We start from the raw sequence: 21,848 nt of genomic DNA on the forward strand, positions 1-21,848 counted from the left end.
TCCACTTAATGAAACCAGAGTGTACAATCACTTCGCTTTGCCCCCAATGCCAAAACTTTACACCTGAGAGCTTTCTGGAACTGTGTCGCCAGGTGGCCTCTGGTGCAAAGCTCTCTTTCTTTTTTCTATCTCTTTTTACCTCTCGCTCTTTCTCTCACACCCCTTCTATTTTTCTCTGCTCCCCCTCCCTCGCGGAGCTGGGGGGGGTGGGGGGGGGGGCCTGAAGTGGTTGTCTGGGGAGAAATTGCCTCTGTCTTTTTTTTTTGTGCAGGGCCTGAACAGTAATATAGCATGTGTCAGGGAATAGAAAACAAGAGCCCTAAAAAATATGCAGCGAGAAGCAAACTGGTGGGAATGGATGGGTGAGCCCCGGGCCGGACCCCCGGCCCCTAACTGAGGAAGGAAGTGTCTCTATTAGCGATGCGTTTCCCTGCATCCCCCCCCATCCCATCCCACCCCCCCGCAACCTGCTTATTTTGTCTCTCCCTCCCTGTTAGTACGTTTTCCCGCCTGATTTTCACACCATAAGCTCTTTGGTATATGGGAGACATGCATACACATGGATTAAAGTTCTCAGTTGCCACAAATGTCATTTGTATTAACCAAAATGTCTTCTATGGAAGCATGTTCAGCCTGAAAATCATCCGGCTATTTTTGGTTATTAGTTATTTTAAGATTATTTGACGTGGTCAAACTAGCGATGTTCAGAACCATGATCTTCCATTTAACCCTAATGGTCTTGTAAATTTCGTAAAAGCAAAGGTTAAAGCGTCAGTCTTCAATTTCTGCAGTAGAACTGCAGGAATATCATTACCAAAACATCATAACTTTTCATATTGTGCTAATAGTTTAGGAAACACAGTGCCAGTGTGTGGGGCTGATTTGAACAATGTTTCACAAATCACAGACCAGGACTTGACAAAATCTAAGTAAGTACTGTAGGCCTAAGTATTATTTAGGCTTATTGTCGGCATCAACCAGACCGCAGGAGTCTATCCCTGTTTCGCAATGCGCTAGACTCCTGTTGGGGAGATGGATTGCTGAGGTGGAGTGCAACACCTACCATCAGCTCCCAGTACTTAACGCACGACTTGCCACATTCCAAGCAGTGCTACTCATGCACTGAGTTAGCGGTGCCTGGGATCGAACCGACTGAGCTATACCCGCAACTCATACAAAATCTTCATATTGTAATGATTCACTTCTCCGAAATGCTGGTTCTCTGTCTCTCTCACTCTTTCTCTCTCTCTCTGCATATACAGTGTGTAAAGAGGTCCGGTATGGCCGGGGGCCAGGTCCGGATGCCCGTGGTGATCACACCGGTGCGAGCTCAAGGTGAGGTGATTGTTAATATACTGTCTGCTGTCTGCCCACTGTTATGTTTATCTGAGACACTGTTTGCTTAGGCACGTTTCTTTATCTCTGCAGGACTAGTGTTTAAGTGAAGTTAAAACAAATACATGTCTCCAAATATCCAAGTCTTCAGGCGTCCTGACCAGACAGTGTAAACAAGGCAGCAGAATCGGGGAGAGAGAACAGGTGCCTTTTCTGTCCGGTTCGGAAAGAGTTTCTCAAACATTTACACTCCCAACGCACCGACGCTCTATTCACAGAAACTCTTCCTAACGGAAGATTGTGTGTGTGTGTGTGTGTGTGTGTGTGTGTGTGTGTGTGTGTGTGTGTGTGTGTGTGTGTACGAGCGTCGACTGTGCATGTATGTGCGATCGAGGCGCATACAGAATGCTCTGGCCCTTCTTCCACCGCAGATCGCCCGCAGTCAAAGATCTCCAGGAGGTTGTTTTATGCCTGTAAATTGCAATGTGGGGATAGTTCTAAAAATACTTCCTCCGTGCCTCTCGGGCCAGGAACATGCCTGTTAAAATCAAGTTTAAATTCACCCTGGCAGATCGCCGCGTTCCTCGTCCAGAAAAACGTGTCTCGGAGCAGGACAGAAGACGAGTTTGGGGAGTTTGTGAGGAGTCGGTGAAGTGCAGTAGTATTGACAGAACAGTCCATGCAGTGAGACACAGACAGGTGTATTTCTCCCAAGTCACAGACAGAAGGCGATTTGACACAGATGCAACAGAACAGTTCAATGAGAATATCACTGCTTTTGTGTAGCTCCTTTTTCCTTTCTTTCTTTCTTTCTTTCTTTCTTTCTTTCTTTCTTTGAACTTTGCTCATAATTCTTCCTTTCCCTTCACAGGCACAGGGGGGAAAGCAGGTACCGTCCAAGCAGGCAGAAGTCCCGCAGGCCTGGCTGTTCAGGTCTCTGGGAATCAGAAAAACAAGCTCAATGACCCTGGAGGCGGTTCATTCAGGTGCCTCCTCTCCTCTCCTCTCCTCTCCTCTCCTCTCCTCTCCTCTCCTCTCCTCTCCTCTCCTCTCCTCTCCTCTCCTCTCCTCTCCTCTCCTCTCCTCTCCTCTCCTCTCCTCTCCTCTCCTCTCCTCTCCTCTCCTCTCCTCTCCTCTCCTCTCCTCTCCTCTCCTCTCCTCTCCTCTCCTCTCCTCTCCTCTCCTCTCCTCTCCTCTCCTCTCCTCTCCTCTCCTCTCCCCCCCCCTCCCCTCCCCTCCCCTCCCCTCCTCTCCTCTCCTCTCCTCCATACACACAATGCCATGGTACTGCATAAAGCCACCACATGGGGGGAGCATTTCACTAAGATCTCCTCACACATGACTACGGGCTACTCTCTCAGCTAGGGCCATGAGTGTTCATCTGGTCCCCTGCCTGGCTGCCTGGTTGGCTGGCTGGGTGAGCTGCAGCGGTCCTTTCCTCGGAGCCCATCACATAGCAACACACAGACCTTTGCCAGCCAATAGATCACTCTCTCACACACTCAGCGGGCCCTGCTCGTGTCAGTGTCACAACTCATCGGCGAGATTGCTAATGAGCTAAATCTCAATTTGGAAATAAGGTAATTGTATCCAGATGGTCGGAAGCGCTGGAATGCGGCACTGAAAATACCTTTCGGAAAAGTCAAACATACGGCATTCTGCCTGAGGCCCCCCCGATCTCTTTCTCTGTCTTTCTGTCTCAGTTCTCGTTCTTACAGTACTTCATCTGGGGTTTTGTTTTTGGCTGAAAGTGTGTGTGTGTGTGTGTGTGTGTGTGTGTACCATATCGTCACTGTCTGACAGAAACCTCCTATCTCTCCATATTCTAACTTTTTTTTTTTCTTTTTCTTTTTCTTTTTGTAAATTAACGCCCTAGTAATAGTTGATCATAATACAGCATCACACAAAAGCATGAAAAGTAGCAGATCCACAAGTGACGTGTTTGAGCTTGTTGATCTGCTTCATTTTTTTTTTTTCTCTCCATTAGAATCCTGAAAAGTAACTGTTTTGGACATTGTTGTTTCCATATGTAGGCTTATGAGTATATTGCATGTATATCTGCATCCGTGTGTGTGTGTGTGTGTGTGTGTGTGTGTGTACATTCAATAGGTGTACACATGTGTCTACATGTATGCATGTCGGCGTGTCTTAACATCCGCGTGCGTACAAACGCAAATTGACAGAAGCATAGATTTTGGGATGGCCCCCTGTGTGACCAGGGCAGGGCCCCCCTAACCGTAGCAGTCTGGGTCACACCATGGGCCAACGGGTTCGTAGTAATGGCCTTGTGTCTCCTGAGGGGAAATGCAGCGCCCTGCGGCCCTGATTGATAAACCAATAAATCTTTAGTGAGCGTTGGTAATTAAGCTGTCAGGGCCTGCTTGTTACTGACGACCTTTTCCCCCTGCAGTGAAACACGCAGCAGCCCTCCACACTCTCACATATGCACGCACGCACGCACGCAGACGCGCACCAACAAACGCAGTGGTCCTAGTTGTGTATAAGGCCCCCAAAATACCATCTATCCACTGCTGAAATGCAACAGCCAGTAATACAGTATATGCAGTAAGAGTACATACAGTAAGAGTATGTTTAAGAGTTGGTGTACTGTTAATCCTCTCCTGACACTCAGGTGATACATTATTACACGTGGGGTCATCGAACACTGTAAAAAAAAAAAATTATGCATTAGATCAGTGGTTCTCAGGGACCCCCCTGGGGTCTGAATAGTATTCATATCACAGAGGTTTCACTCTCTCCACTGCTATATGCCCACATACACCTACATGTAGGTTGTAGTTGGTTTCTGGTGCAACCAGGAAAGTGATGCAATAAACTAATATTTTGTATCCTCCCGTCAATGTAAATATTCTCAATATCCTTGAGCCATTTACTCACCAATGGCAATTGGAGACTTGGCTAGGACCTCTAAAATAGTGGTTGAGTGCATGATGCCAGGGGGTGGATGACACAATACTATACATATCAAAAGCAGGAATTGGAAAAGTCCCAAAAATGTAGCACATCCCAAATTCGAAAATCTATGGAGGACAAAGTACTCACATTCACTCACATTTTTATTGGCACATACCAATAAACAAACCATTACGTGTTTCGGCAAAGAGCCTTCATCAGAGCATGGGCCTAGTTTCAGTATCAAGTCATTGCAGTAGAGAAACTACCAGCAACGGCAAAAACAACAATGTTCCAACATATGTGGTTGGTGTTAATGTTAGGCAGTGTCATGTACTGTTTATGGTTCTGCTGTGTGTTTGCTCACCTGGGGATATGAGCATGTTGGAACCCAGCCAGCCCAGGGTTGCAGGGTGATCCATAGGCTGCTATTGTCTCCAAATATCCAGAGAGCTGCAATGATGCAGTGTATGAATTCATGCTGGACCAGTATTGTGCAGAGAATATCTATTACTCTTTGAATGCCGGGTATTAATCGTTTAATTTATCAGTTTTCAGCGTTTTTCAAGAGCCACAGCAGGCACAATGTGCCCAGGATGTAAACAGCGGGAGTCAGAGATTTTATTCACACAGAGAGAAAAAAACAACAACTGTGACCATTGCTTCATGATTTAGGGGCCGTGGAAAATAGATTGTTTTGACCAAAAACACAATAAAAGCGTGACTCATTCTCTCGTAGCCTGCAGCTTTTTTGGGGGAAAATCGGTTTGAGAGAAAGGTTCCCGATTGAGGGTTTCCGGCCTGATGACTACAAAACAATGACTACAACATGACGTAACGATATCATCCGCTCCCGACCGGATCATAAACCCGAAAAAGGAACGCTGCCCAGGTTACCTCCCCACTATTGGTGTGCGCTGAGCATGTGTCCTTTCCCCTAGTCACCCTAGTGTCACCCATGTGCAATAAATTTCCTGTAGCTTTTTAAATGTGCTGCCTCTAGCTGGGATGTTTAACATATCGTCGTTATAATATTGTACCATTTTTGTCTACTAGTAATGTCCCAGAGGAGGGCTGTGGACGTGGGTTGGGGGGGTTGGTCACGGCCTGAAAAGGTTGGGAACCACTGAGCTGACTAAGTGACTATCATATGAATGAGTTAAACAGTGTCGTCAGTGAAGCCTGTTTGGTTTTCAGTGTGGTCCTGTGTATCTGGGTGGTACTGACACACTGAGCCAGTCCCAGTTGTCCAACTGTAACACACAGGCGCGCGCACGCACGCATGTGTGTGTGTGTGTGTGTTTCCACGCCCGTCTGTGCATTCACGGTGCGTGAGTGTCTTCTTTGCATGTGCACACGCAAGCATTGAGTATGTCTGTCAGCCTGCTTGGCCGTGCCGGTGCTCATGCCTTCATATGCTGGTGCATGTGCCTGTCTGCGTGTGTGTGTGCATGCGTACAGTTTACAGTACTGAGTGAAAGCAGCTGTCTCCGTGCCCACTGCCCCCACCCTCGGCTGTCTCTGTAAACAGCCGACATCCTGTAGCTGTAATCACTGGCCAGGCAGCCTCAGCCCTCTGCCCTCTGCCAGCCCCCTGAGCCCCTCAAATCTTACCGTTACAACCCTGCCTAGTCCTCTGATAACTATAGGACCATGAGGCCCCTCCATGACCCTGCCTAGTCCTCTGATAACTATAGGACCATGAGGCCCCTCCATGACCCTGCCTAGTCCTCTGATAACTATAGGACCATGAGGCCCCTCCATAACCCTGCCTAGTCCTCTGATAACTATAGGACCATGAGGCCCCTCCATAACCCTGCCTAGTCCTCTGATAACTATAGGACCATGAGGCCCCTCCATAACCCAGCCCAGTCCTCTGATAACTATAGGACCATGAGGCCCCTCCATGACCCTGCCTAGTCCTCTGATAACTATAGGACCATGAGGCCCCTCCATAACCCTGCCTAGTCCTCTGATAACTATAGGACCATGAGGCCCCTCCATAACCCAGCCCAGTCCTCTGATAACTATAGGACCATGAGGCCCCTCCATAACCCTGCCCAGTCCTCTGATAACTATAGGACCATGAGGCCCCTCCATGACCCTGCCTAGTCCTCTGATAACTATAGGACCATGAGGCCCCTCCATAACCCAGCCCAGTCCTCTGATAACTATAGGACCATGAGGCCCCTCCATAACCCTGCCTAGTCCTCTGATAACTATAGGACCATGAGGCCCCTGCATAACCCTGCCCAGTCCTCTGATAACTATAGGACCATGAGGCCCCTCCATAACCCTGCCTAGTCCTCTGATAACTATAGGACCATGAGGCCCCTCCATGACCCTGCCTAGTCCTCTGATAACTATAGGACCATGAGGCCCCTCCATAACCCAGCCCAGTCCTCTGATAACTATAGAACCATGAGGCCCCTCCATGACCCTGCCTAGTCCTCTGATAACTATAGGACCATGAGGCCCCTCCATAACCCTGCCTAGTCCTCTGATAACTATAGGACCATGAGGCCCCTGCATAACCCTGCCTAGTCCTCTGATAACTATAGGACCATGAGGCCCCTGCATAACCCTGCCCAGTCCTCTGATAACTATAGGACCATGAGGCCCCTGCATAACCCTGCCCAGTCCTCTGATAACTATAGGACCATGAGGCCCCTGCATAACCCTGCCTAGTCCTCTGATAACTATAGGACCATGAGGCCCCTGCATAACCCTGCCCAGTCCTCTGATAACTATAGGACCATGAGGCCCCTCCATAACCCAGCCCAGTCCTCTGATAACTATAGGACCATGAGGCCCCTGCATAACCCTGCCCAGTCCTCTGATAACTATAGGACCATGAGGCCCCTCCATAACCCAGCCCAGTCCTCTGATAACTATAGGACCATGAGGCCCCTCCATGCTGCACCTGCCTAGTGCAAGTGCAGGTGCAGGTCACACACAGGGTGGTCACACATAATATTATTATTGTCTTTACAGTGTGCCACACATGCACAGACACACAAATAAGTATAAATCAGGCATTACACAACGCACGCACGCACACACACACACACACACACACACACACACACACACACACACACACACACACACACACACACACACACACACACACACACACACACACACACACACACACACACACACACACAAACACACACAACGTCAGCCCTTTCCTAATTATAAGCCTAAATCTGAAAGTTATTTTGTGGGGCGCTAGCCCCTCCTATGTCCTAACACATTAAATGCCATTGATAATGAATGTCCAGTTTTGAGTGTTTGTGTAAACACAACACAAACATTAAAAGCTGGACGATTGCTGGTGATTGTGCCAGAATGAGATGATAATTATATAATGATAAGAGCGCCTCTCACTTCACACGGGTGTGATTCTTCTCACTAGAAAGCAACCATTTCTCATCAAATTCTAGTATACTGTACTTTTGGAGACATCTGGACTACTAGTATAGTAATACAAACACACACACACACACACACACACACACACACACACACCTAGGGATAAATTTAACAATGCCTTCTCCAGATAGACAGACTGCCCATAGTAGCTGAGACAGAACAGTATTTAGCCAGCTTTTTTGCATTTGTTTTTTGCAATCCACCCAATTGCAGACCCCTGAGCACAAGTTTATGGACATGGCCCAAACAAGGACAATAAGCTGATATTTCTTAAAGTTTGGATGTAAAACAAGTGTTCATATACAAATCAAATGGGCAGCCTATTTCAGACACACAGAGAGAGAGAGAGCGGCAGACATACAGTATACTATACATGCAAACTGCACATATGCCGTGAAACACAGCATGCAGAGGAGCGTGCGTACACATGAATATGCAGGAGTGCACACATACTAATGTATACGCGTACAATATGTATACACATTCAAAGAGGGGGGAAGCATTTTTACTTGTTGGCCTGGTGTATTCCAACCAAAAAATATCTCACCAGTTATTATTTCTTTTTTCCAGCTGTACGTTTTGCAAAGGTTGACACTTTCTCCATTTCTGTGTTCATATCCATTGCTTTGTAGAACACAGTATAACCTGAAACTGGCTTCGACAAAATGGCCAGTTCACTGTGACAATGGCTTGTTGACCAGATAATCTTACTAGTTGCAAAGATTTACCAAAATGGGGCTTGTTGCAGGGTTTAACTAGATGAGCTGCTAGTTATAGTGTCGATATTGCAGGCATGTCAGGACATTTGGCAAAAATGTGGTGAAAACTAGTTCTGTGTGGGGGGAGGTTCATAATAATTACAAAAACTGAATTACATCAGTCAGTGTGGTTGCCGCAATCGCTTATATAGGCCCCTCAGACAACTTTTGCTAGCCAATTACAATGTCACGTCACCCCTGTGATCATGTGTTAATAATGGATTTATCTCCCCAAAAATAATTCTTCTGCAACAAACGGTTACATTTTTTGCATTTGCGGCACCCCCTCTGACTGATGTAATTCAGTTTTTGTATTATTATTATGAACCTCCCCCCAAGTCTTGTAAATATAGCGCTTACGGTGTCGAAGGGAAAATACTTGAATTGGACCCTTAATTCTTCTTCGATCTTCCCATTCTAAATATATGGAGAATGAATAAATTAATATCAATTAAACTATACAACGGATATCTTAGCAAAATACAAGCACACGATTCCCGAAGAAGCTGGTCGATTTTACATAATGGCTTGAGTGTGTGCGGCCAAAACTGTGGGAGGAGTAGCGTGCCAAAGTATTTACAATTTCAATTATAGTCTGGTTGACAGGGCCCTAACAGGGCCTTGTCAAGGCCCTGTTAGGGCAACCAAACATCTACCACACAGCCCATGCAACGTGGATCAGCTATTGTCTGCGAAGTGATTGGGTGTAGAGTGGAAATAAGAGGGGGTCAAGTGCAGACCCCTTGGGAACCCCGTTTAATGAAGTACTGTATATAGGGTTTAAAGCCTAATTTATACTTGGTCGCACGTTGGTGTTGCATGCCGTAAATAGAAGGTAGCTCGTAGACAAGCTTGTAGATTTGCTATTTAATGAACACGACACCGGCACATATTATAACTGAGGCTTTAGTGGTTAACGTGCATGCCGATCCCTCCGCTGTCAAATAGCAGGAGCTCCATTTTGAATGCGTGAACCACCCAGAGCAGGCCCTTCCCTTCCTGATGTCTTTCAGGGGGCTAGAGCCCTCTCCAGTGGTCCTTGTCTCCCAGCAAGGGAACAGTGTGACTACATGGCCTGGCTGTTAGTCACAGGCATGTGGTGAGGAGACCCCCGTCTGGGCGCACAGGCCTCTCTCCAGGGGGCCTGGAAGGAGGTAGGGGTACGGAGGAGAGATGGGGGGGATCTGAGCCTCTCGCATGCACGGATTGCCCTGTAACCCTCCCCCTCTTCTGTCCATCCGTCTATCCACACACCCGCAGCCTCTGCTCTAAATGGCACAGCCCAAGCCACCCCCACCCCACCACCACCGATGGCGTGTGCCCTCGCCGGAATGCAAGCTTGATATGGAAAACGACATGCATATGTATTCGCGCCGGCCCCTCCGGGCGCCGTATCCCAGAGCCAACCCAAACTAATCATTGGGAGGCTTCTCTCTCTTCTTTCCACCAGCAGTGGAAGGCTAATTACATCTCGGCTTTATTAGCGTGGAGGTATAGTCTGGAATATTTTGCATTTTCATATCTCATTCCCTCCGTTTAATGTCAGAGCTGTCTTTGGCATTTTCATTTGATTTGAGCTTTAGCGATCCCCAGACCAGCTCAGGAAGCCCTTACCATCCAAAGAACAAGGAAAACACTGTCATTTGTCATACAATTACAGTACCTACACTATTAGATACCATTTCCGATTTCAATATTATCCATACTAATACCCATGTATATCTCCCAACAGACACCACTCTAGAGGCTCTGGACAGGGCCCAAATTAGCCAATTGATCAGACCTGATCACCCCTAGATCTCCATATACATGCATACCATGCATACCATGCATACCATACATACATACATGCATACCATATATACCATATATACCATACATACAGTACATACATACATACCATACATAGGCAGCCGACCACAGTACTTGCGTGATCTGCTTCCGCAAGTAATGACCAGAAGTACCTTAGTTACGTCATCAGCCAATTCCTGATTGGCCGAGTGACGCCATCGACATACGCAGCCGATTACAGTACTTGCTCACTCTGCTTGCGCAAGTAATAACTGGGTGGGGCATACATTTCCAACTTGCATCGTTTCAAGTAGGCCAGTGCCCAACGGGCACCACTCTAGTAGTCTAGTTGAATGAATAACTTAGAGTAGGTTCAGGGTAATAGCTTGGTTAGCTAGATCTCTTTTCTAACTAAATAGCCGCATGCATTTCTTTTCCACCCCCGAATGCTACGCTACGGTCTGTAGCTCTCTAAATCGTGCAAACGGCAGTGTATATTTTATTCTAAAGGCATGTTCATAAAGGTCTGGTGGATATGCACAGGGTCAAGGTATCCACGAGGAAGTGCCAGTGACAGCTGTGCATGCTTGCAGCATGACTTGGAGGGGACAGCAAGCATAATCCTGCCTATCCATGGTTTTGTCGTTGGGTAGATTAACTCTGAACGAGGCATAATTAGCAGTAGCACTGGAGGAGAGAGGAGATGAGAGGTGGACTTGTACGGCGGTTCACAGAGACACGCTAATCGTCTTTGTCAACCTCCTGCAGTGCCGTGTCAAGTTTCATATTAGGCTTATACCGTGGCCTTGTACTGAGCAGCGATAAGGCCACGGCGTGGTGGGTGTGTGTGTGAAAGAACTCAACGTGCCAGCACCGCACGCACGCACACACACACACACACACACACACACGCACACACACACATACAAAACACAGGAACACATAAACAGACACACACAGAAACACACTCTGTCGGAAAAGACGGTGGCATAAACACAAAATGACTGTGGAGTTTGAGCCTGTAAGGGGATGAGAGGCCACGCTGTGTGTGTTCTGCGGGTTCTTTGTTCTCTGTTGTCAGTGCTATACTCAGAGGTTCCTCTGCTGGGCCCAGGCCCTGTTAGCAGAACACGTCAACACGCAGGCTTTATTCAGGTCAGACCCAGAGTCGGTCCAGACCGCCAGGGATGTAATAAATGGGTAGGAACCTTTTTTAATTTTGTTTGAGGGCCATGGGTGCAGTGACATATTGAACACGTTATGCCTCGAGTGACACCGGCCGCTCCGCCACATGGTACATGGACCCACAGCAACAGGACCATAATATGCACTTAAACCACCAGACCACCTGGCGTCCCTGTTTTGAGAATGTCGTTATACAGATGCAGCATTTAAGAATTTCAAAGGGCCTGCCATTGGAAAGTCATGGTCCAATCGGTGGGAAATGCAACCGTTTTCATGGAGAAATACACTTGCCAGGTGTGAAATGGTCTCAATTCAAACAAAGGCTAATCAGGCTTGAATAGCGAGGAAAACTGTGACTTTTCAGGGAAAGATCAGGGAAATGTTCAGTTGTCTTATCTGTTGGTGAAACTTTGTTCAATTCTTTAAAAGATGGTCACATGTTCAACACAAGCGATGCCACGTGTTGTGCTTGAACTGTATAATCAGGGGTTCTCAACGTTTTTGGCTGGGGAACCCCGGAAATGCTGTACCTTGCTGTATAGTACTGTATAATATTCTTTAGGTGACACCCTTATATGGCAAGGTATAAAATGGGGCTTATGTTGTAAAGAAAAGTTAGCACACAATATGTGCTGTTGACATGAAACTATAATTATCATTCTACAGACTAAACACCTCTAAAGACCTACAATGATAAATCAGTAGTTCGCTGTGAGCTTGCATATCTGCTATTTTTTAATAGCCAACACAAGTCTTAAATTACACAGATGTTTTCCCAGATTTTAATGGGTTAAATAACAATAAAAGTATACCAATTGACCATGAATATTTTATAACGTTAACTCTTTAGTTTCTGTGTACTTGCTGAGTTCATTGGGTATAGATGAGTTCTGCTCTGCAGACTACTGTCCAAACCACCTATTTGTAGATGTTCAGTCAACTAAATCTAAACATCTTGTTTTGTATATTTGTTAGCCTTTCATGATGTTAGCTATTATGACATCATGACCACCCAACTAAACATTGGCACTCTTGTCTGTTTCTGCAGTCAGCAGAAAGAAAGAAAGAAAGACAGAAAGAAAGAAAGAAAGAAAGAAAGAAAGAAAGAAAGAAATATGAAGAAATAGCACAAATGTGTTTTACTACACAATGACAGTCAGGAATGCAATGTATACTGACTGTCATTGTGTTGCTAAACATATGTTGTGCTATTTCTTTGCCATGGCACTGGTTAGTGGTTTAACCAATTAAGACCCGAGGCAGATTCTACAAATGCCTTCTAAATTGGTAGTTCTCACACTTTCAATATTTAAAAAAAAATGTTATCTAAAATAGCAGATGTACAAGCTTGCAGCAAAGTGATGCACTGTGAGCGTCACACCGACTCACGCAGGTCGGTGGTGTTTTTGGGATGGGAAGTTCCTACAAAATGTGAAGTAAGACATTCTTGTCACACAAATAAAAGGTTTCAATTAAAGAATTACTCCAAAATCATGCACTTTACTTTGCATGCACCCGCGTATACAGATTTCCATATAAACATACAATAGTGAATCGAAGTTGTTTGTCAAACATTATGGCCTTTGTTTTCACTAAGTATGCGTTTTACTCAGTACAGTATCATCATAGTACTTAGAGGCCATTCTATGGTGTCGGCACTATGTTGTAATATTAACGACATCAGGTACTATATCTCCATCTTGGTCATTCATTTATAACGAAGGAAGGAAGGATTTACAAAAATAAAAAAATACTATAAAAGTTAAAGTTTCCAAACATTCTAAAATATCGGATGTACAAGCTTGCTTGCGCTGTGAGCTTGTGGATCTGCTATTTGTGAATAGCCAACACATAAATGGAGCTAATAGAGCCTGCCTTCTTGCTCAAGGGGATAAATGTAATCTTGACCCTCAGGTCAACATTTGTGTCAGATCCTGTGTCTATGAGACATGACCTTTGACACACCCTATTGTCTCAATAGAAGAGCGGGGAGTCAAACATTCCCATGATAGTCAATTTGATTCTGTATTTCACATTCACAGTTCATTCCAGAGGCTAGGAGTGTTTTGTATTTCACTGACTCTTGTTTATTTTTTATTTGTATTTTTTCTCAGGGATGATGATGACATCAATGACGTTGCGTCCATGGCCGGGGTGAACCTGAACGAGGAGAGTGCTCGCATCCTGGCCACCAACTCTGAGCTGGTGGGAACACACATCCGCTCCTGCAAAGACGAGGCCTTCCTCCACCCAGGCCTGCTCCACCGGCGCATCCTGGAAACAGGTGAAACAAACATAGATCGTCGCCGTGGGCAGAAACCTCTTATCTCCATATTTTTACTTGTTATGGGATTTTTTTGTTGGTAAATTAATGCCCTACTTAGCGTCACACATAAGCGTCAAACCCTTTTGAGCTTGTACAATCTGCTACTTTTTATATTTTTTCATTTGAATCCTGTAAAGTAACAGTTTTGGACATAATGGTTTATGAGACGATATAGCGCTGTCAGGAATATCCGTTGAGGTGCTGAATTGGCTACTATGCATTGCTCACGTTTGGAGATACATTGTGATCTTTTTTTTTTTTTTTTATCTATTGGGTTTAAGTGGTTTAGAAAGGACCTAATTTAGTTTTTATTTTATTATTACCAGACCACCCTGAGTGTGTGATGAAGTAAGCATCTTTTGTCTTTACAATATCACACCGTTGTTGCTTTTGCATTTGTAGTGGTAAAGACTGCTTTATTTATTTCTACCCCCTCCTTCAGCGAGGCCAAGACTTTTCTCTTGTTAGGCCTCCGTTTGTTTTCCTCTTTTTCATACACAGTTCTTCACCTCTTCTAATGAATTCTTCAGTGGCTGTCTGAACTCGCTGGACCCCAGGCTGGACCCCAGGCATGCACATAAATACTTTATGGGCCTTGTCGTTTGAAGGTTGCATGTCAGATTGTCCTGTGATCTAAAATAAACCGTTTTAGAGGATGAGATTTCAGTTCTATTTTGTCTTCTCAATGGAACTGGCACACGGCTATCGTAACAGTGTTCTGTGCTGCTAATCAATAGAAAGAAAAAATCAAAGAGTCAAGCGGGTCTCTGTTGCTGTCTCACATGGGGGCCACTCATGTGATAATGTCTTTATTAGCCTCCTTACTGCTAGCAGTGAGAGGATAAACTTAAGTGCTCCATGTTCTTTGTTATCGCTAGCCCATTGAACCCTGCCAAGACCTCACTAGAGCTGCAACTATCGGTTATTTTCTTAGTGATTAGTACCTGACCAGGCACTGTTTTATTCAAATGAATAAGTTCCTGCTGTGGATGTTGTCCTCGTTGCACGTCAGACTAAAAGCCGTGTTACCCTCGTTGCATCTCCTTTCACCTCAAACTGTGAAGCGAAGACCGTTGCACTGCACCGTGGTGAGCTTTGTTATTTGTTATCCAGGTTGTCTCGCTATCCTGTATATATATATATAAAATAAAAGAGGTCGCTCAGCATGACGCAGAGCAGGAGGCAGGGGCGCCCCCTGCTGGTCCAGTGGCAGCAGCGTAGCTGTGTTGTGTCAGTGATGTGTTGGAGCCATGCTCCCAGCTGACAGCCGTCCAGGGAGGCTCTCCCCAGCCTGCCAGCTCCGCTCTCACTCAGCCTCACACACTGCTTCGTCCTGGGCTGCTCCGCCTCTGCATCCACCCATTAAGACCCCGGGCATATTCTGCAAAATGCCTTCTAAATCCTAATGGATTTCTGAAGAACCTATGTCGCTATATGTATCGTTGCTGTCGGGCAGAAACCTGTATGTCCATATTTTATTTAAATTTTATTTAAACGTAAATTAACTCCCAACTTGATCACACATACAAAAGCTTCAAAAGTATCAGGCACGCACACGCACACACACACACATACACACACACACACACACACACGAACACACGCACACACACAAACGCATGCACGCACGCACGCACACACACACACGCTCGCGCGCACACACACACGCACACGCACACGCACACACGCACACACACACACACACACACACACACACACACACACACACACACACACACTCACACACTCACACACACACACAGTTAGACTCAGATTCAGAGTAATGGCGAAATGAAAATAGCGACCGACTATGAGATTCACTTGTTTCTGGTCCGTTCTGCCCCCCTCCTTTGACCTCTGCCCTCTGCTGCCCTCTGCTGCCGGTGGACAACAGAGTTGGATAATGTAGCCTTGTGACCTTTAGGCTCGTCATGCATTAGTTCTATCTGTACATGGTTTGCCTGTCTGTTTATCTCTCTCTCTCCTAACTTTCCCCCCTCACCACTGCAGTCTTTTATTCATAACCCTTCCTCATCTTCGCTCCACTTTCCCTCCATTCTCTGTCCTCTGGTCTCTGTTTTCCTCACCTATCTTTTGTATTTATTTATCTCCCCTCCTTTTCCCCTCCTCAATGCCCCCCCCCCCACCCATGGTCCCCCCCTCCCCCCACACACACACCAGCCCCTCCCTCTATACCCATAATCCTTCAGGCTTGTCCTTGAGCTGAGGGGGGCAGTTTCATTTGTAGGAACGACAAACAGACAGAGTCCCCCCTGACCAGCGGGGACCAGCACACACGCACAGCTGGGGCTCTCCAGAATAGCCCCTCAAAGTAAATGATAGTCCACCGCTACCTCAAAGGGCTAACTCTACTGAGACACACACACACACACTCGCACACATAGCCGCACGCATGCACGCACATATATAGACGTGCAAACATACACATACCTGTAGACACACAGTTGTACACACGTAGGTGCGTGCACAAACACAGACACAGGCACACCACACAACCACTCACATACAAGCACGTATGTTTGCACACGCACGCACGCACGCACGCATGCACGCACGCACGCACACACACACACACACACACACACACACACACAAGCACACATGCACAGACAACTCCAAAGAGACTGTTGTGCAGTGCAGTGAGTTGTCTTGCCTCACACAAGGGGCAGTTGGATGAGGCTAACTTTAGTCAAAGATAAAGCAGTGGTCCAGATGGCTGAGAGTGGATGATAAATGGCTCTCTCCCTGTTCTGTTCTCAATGTGTGTGGAGGGTACACAAATAAACAGACAGCTAACACTTGACTTGAGAGATGGTCAGAGGCAGAGTAAAGTTGAAGGGGCTTTTACTTCTTCTCCAAACCAATCAAGACAAAATTGTAAAACTGAAACATACAGAAAGAAGCACTAATTAAATAATGCCTATTTATACAAAGATTCAATGAAATAATAAACAGCATAAAAAACATACAATGTCCAAGCATTAAGTGTAATTCACAGTAACTCATTTTTTAAGTGACATGAAATGACTGCATATACTGTATAATAATGCTTGTAGATAAATGTAAATAGTTTTTAACCCGTTTTTATAACTGCACATTACTGAAATATGAATTGGAATTATGAACTAATTATGAAATTACAGCATGAGGAATAGTTATGAACTGTATCATAAAATCATGAATTGCTGTACCATATATGAACTCACAAAAGGTCAGAAAGGCTCACAAATGCTGAATAAAGCTAATAAAGTTGGCCAAACAGTGATATTGTCACATATCAATGCACAGAGAAAACACTGAAACTAGCATTAGCTTAGCAACCTGTATGCTAGCGTAGGCTTAGCACCAAACACAACTTGCAATGAAGAAATCAAGATAACCCAAATGGCTACAAAATCATGTCAGAAATGGTTGCAATCAAGTTACTCACAGACGATTCTTTCCTAGACATGAACAGAAAGATTGAAGGAATACTGTAGCACAGCAGTTATACAATGACCGCAGGGTCTGACGTTTAGCTTTAGAATGAATTCGTTTGCAAGGGAACCCAAAGTTAAGTAGTGTCCACCAGAGGGCGCAAAAACACAAAAGTTCAGTATGTTCTGAAATAGAACATGACACTCCTCGCCTGGTATTTGTTATCAAATGCCACTAACTAAACAAACAATAAATTAAACATTGCATTACTCTCCTAAAGCTAGAGGTAGCTAAAGTGAGTCCAAAACCTTGACTGAAATAAGGAAGACTGTCTCAAGACAGGCCTTTTGACCAGGACAGTGGGGCTCTCGCAACAGTCCAGTCTAATAGACGTTGGCGAGACAATGTACCTGTCTCCACCGTAGGCGGTGGAAACCTCCGCCGTCGAATGTCTCTGGAGGGGGCAGGGGGGCATACCACTGGCGTGTCAGTATGGTGACAAGTGGCATGAGAAAGGGGGTGTCCTGGGTCTCAGAAGTGAGGTGTGAGGGACTGCGTATTGAGTGGGGAGTAGGGAATGCTGCCCTAATAGCAGACAGATACTCTGGCTGGTCGGCAGCCTTCCCGAAGAGCTGCAGGAGATTCTTGTCTGCAGGAGGTGGGATGGTTGGGCTGAAGAGATGATCAGAAGGCTGCGTGGCAATGCTCTGTGTTGAGGCATCATAGTGAGAGCCTGTCTTAGACCAAGGGTTGATATGGACGGATGCTGACCTTTTGTGAAGCAGTGTAGGAGCCTGAGGTGGTAGCTCCAGGAATGACTCTGTGTCGTTTTGAAGCGCAGACGCAGAGTGTGACAAGGGGCTACAGAGAGGCTGAATATGGGCTGTCACATTTGGAGGGGTGATCGATGCTGTGGACAGTGTTCCAGATGTGCTGCAGACTGTTGTGACCGTTGGTTCCATGTGCCTGCTGACCGGTTTGACAAGTACGCCTGAAGTGTAGCTTGCTTGGCTGGAAGTTGTGATGGTCGACGAGGAGTCTGTCTGTTGTCTGTTCGCTGGGGAGCTGAAGGTTGCGTCCGTCTGGACCTTGACTTGTGCTGTGGTGATGAAAGTCTCCTTGACTTGAAGCTGAGTTGAGCATGGAGTTAAGAAGGATGGACATCTGTCTTCTCCGTCCAAGGACTCTGCTGTGAATCCTGTAGCTCTTCTCCCATATGTCTCCGTAACCCCAGAACATGTGCGGAGGGTGTATGGAGAGTTCGATCTGGTGAGTTTGAAAAGGTCGTAGACCTTTGCTGCTTTGTCTGGGTGAGCTTTGGGATAGGCCTTCACCAGGCAAACTTTGGAACAGGACCTGGAGCTCTGGTCTCCGACGTTGGTGCATGCTGAGGTGACTGTTGGCGGATCTGTCTCTCCATCACCCTCCCCGCCATTCTCGGTTGAGCCTTCTGCGTTCCAAGGTGGTGGTCCAGGATGTAAAGCTGCAACGTGTCTGTCGCTGTTGGGCTTTGTAAAAAAGGGATGGCCTGTATGCGGCCTTACATCTGGGAGGACGTTGTTCGCGGTGGCCTGTTGGTGATCTGCGGGCGTTGACCAGCTCAGCTGCTGAGCCGCATTGACACCATGACCGTTGTTGTCCCGATCCGCTCTGGAGTCGACATGTTGTCTCTGTCTGCTTGGAGATGTCGAGTCATGGTCTCCGTTTGAATGGGAGTCTACAGTGGGATGAATGAAAGGAAGTAATGGTGTGTAAGGTTGAAGCCGTGGGGGTTCCTCCACTCCAGGAGACTGCTGTGGACGTTCTGTGAGACTAGGAGGCTGCTGAGAGTGACGTGGGACATAAGCTTGTGTGCGTTCTATGGCAGTTTTAGTTGTGTCCTCCATGTCCATCTTACTGCCCTCTCCGTTTTCAGCGTCCGCTGCCGCCTCTAGAACTTTAGCCTCTGCCTCGGCTGCTGCGGCGTCTCTTTCATACTGTAGTGAAGATAACTCGGCAGCTATACGAGCCCTTTTGAGTTTCATTTCAGCCACTTGGACCATTATTTCCGCTTCTCTCTGAGAGAAGGCAGCACGCACTTTGGCAGCTTTAGCTCGTGCCCTGGCGGCTGCTGCACTGAAAGTGGAACATTTGCTTTGTTTGGAAGTGGTGGACTCACGATCCTGAGAGTGAGAAGGTGTCCGTTCTTCGACTGCCTCTCCTGTAGTCGACATGATGACTCACTGCCTCTCGAGGGTGGTTGTGAGAAGATGCAGGTCAGAGTGATGCTGTAGTTAGTATCCTGTTTTCCTTTGCAGTCGTGCCCGCCGGGAAGACGTCTTTTTACTGTTCTGTTCTCAATGTGTGTGGAGGGTACACAAATAAACAGACAGCTAACACTTGACTTGAGAGATGGTCAGAGGCAGAGTAAAGTTGAAGGGGCTTTTACTTCTTCTCCAAACCAATCAAGACAAAATTGTAAAACTGAAACATACAGAAAGAAGCACTAATTAAATAATGCCTATTTATACAAAGATTCAATGAAATAATAAACAGCATAAAAAACATACAATGTCCAAGCATTAAGTGTAATTCACAGTAACTCATTTTTTAAGTGACATGAAATGACTGCATATACTGTATAATAATGCTTGTAGATAAATGTAAATAGTTTTTAACCCGTTTTTATAACTGCACATTACTGAAATATGAATTGGAATTATGAACTAATTATGAAATTACAGCATGAGGAATAGTTATGAACTGTATCATAAAATCATGAATTGCTGTACCATATATGAACTCACAAAAGGTCAGAAAGGCTCACAAATGCTGAATAAAGCTAATAAAGTTGGCCAAACAGTGATATTGTCACATATCAATGCACAGAGAAAACACTGAAACTAGCATTAGCTTAGCAACCTGTATGCTAGCGTAGGCTTAGCACCAAACACAACTTGCAATGAAGAAATCAAGATAACCCAAATGGCTACAAAATCATGTCAGAAATGGTTGCAATCAAGTTACTCACAGACGATTCTTTCCTAGACATGAACAGAAAGATTGAAGGAATACTGTAGCACAGCAGTTATACAATGACCGCAGGGTCTGACGTTTAGCTTTAGAATGAATTCGTTTGCAAGGGAACCCAAAGTTAAGTAGTGTCCACCAGAGGGCGCAAAAACACAAAAGTTCAGTATGTTCTGAAATAGAACATGACACTCCCGGTCCTGGCCATATGCCATGTGCTCGCCGTGTCACAGGTTCAAATCCAGCTCATAAACCCTGTCACACACCTCCACGTTCATAGTTTTTTCTTCTCTGGAGCAATATTGACACGTTTTCCCAAATCACAAGAGGGTTCAGTATTTCATAGATGGGAGAGAATAAATGATTCATAGTGCAGGTGCAAGGTAGAGACACTCTGCAGTAAAACGTTTATCTATATATATATGTTTTCCATTATTTTCCATTAACAAATAAGTCATATAGCATTCATAGCATGAATCGATTATTTTATTGCTTCATTGATAGCTTCAAGTATAGAGCCCCAGAGTTCTATACTTGGCCCCCCTCCTTTTCCCTCCCTGTACACACAATCTATATAGTATACAAGCTCACAACCCATTATTTTCACTGAATACATTCGCCTATTATATGATGCCATGCCCATTATAGAGACACTAGGGTTCGACTGGTTAATATTACTGCCATTATATGGCACAACACATTACAATGTGACCCCCCCCCCCCCTCATCGGACATTGCATCTAACACAACATAAATGCCATGAAAATAATGCTACAACTTTAATTCTAATAAAGTTCATGAATTCTATGACAGTCTCTTGGACTCAATGTGGTAAATTGTAACAGCCTTTTTCGCTGCGAGCCAAGGCTTTTTCCTCTTCTGTCTCTCCCTCAAGTTTTTTCTAAAATAACCTCATTGGGTAAATATCGTATTTCTCAGCAAACAGATGTAGCCCATTTGGAAGGTTTACCTTTTGACTTCGTTGCAGACAGACCCAGATAAAAAAACATTTCTTCATATTTTCACACTAATTATCCCGGCTAACAGCATCCATTGAGAGCCTTTCAAGATGTGAGATGGCGAGAAGTATGAGAAGTATATGTATTGTACGGCTGATTTAAATAATTGGTGTGGTTTACGTAAAAGGGCTGCCAGGGAGAAAATTATGTTAATGGAATATTTAAAAGGAAGGTTTTAAAAAACAGACGGAAAACCTCACCATGTCTGTCCTCCTATTCCATGTGACTTCAGAGGGGGTTTTGGCTCCGAGGAAAGCGATGTTATCCTCAAAGTGGAGATGGTCAATGATGTTTACACACACACATGAAAGGCATTTAGCAGGACCACGGCAACAGAGCAACATGCTGGCGTTTTGCTGGAATTGGTACCAAGTATTCAAACAAATTAACTTCCCTGTGATCTGTCCTGTATTCTGGGATTTTAATTGCATTAGTAATGTAGTAATTTCTTTTCATTTTTTTTTCTGTGTATGGGCATCTGTGCATGTGCGTGTGCGTGTGTGTGTGTGTGTGTGTGTGTGTGTGTGTGTGTGTGTGTGTGTGTGTGTGTGTGTGTGTGTGTGTGTGTGTGTGTGTGTGTGTGTGTGTGTGTGTGTGTGTGCGTGTGCGTGCGTGCGTGCGTGCGTGCCCTCCGTG

The 21,848-nt window shown here is 45.6% G+C and overlaps 1 protein-coding gene across 1 annotated transcript in view; it reads left to right on the forward strand.

Moving 5' to 3' along the window:
• Window positions 1-21,848, forward strand: part of LOC310854477 (transcription initiation factor TFIID subunit 4) — a 168,126-nt gene that overhangs the window by 43,309 nt on the left and 102,969 nt on the right. The window contains exons 7-9 of the mRNA XM_083759145.1: window positions 1,263-1,335; window positions 2,207-2,321; window positions 13,535-13,704. Of these exons, the coding sequence (XP_083615271.1) occupies window positions 1,263-1,335; window positions 2,207-2,321; window positions 13,535-13,704 (358 nt within the window). The remainder of the gene's footprint in view (window positions 1-1,262; window positions 1,336-2,206; window positions 2,322-13,534; window positions 13,705-21,848) is intronic.

This window comes from Protomyctophum parallelum (assembly GCF_964188405.1).
Source record: "Protomyctophum parallelum genome assembly, chromosome: 2".
Classification (NCBI taxonomy): Eukaryota; Metazoa; Chordata; class Actinopteri; order Myctophiformes; family Myctophidae; genus Protomyctophum; species Protomyctophum parallelum.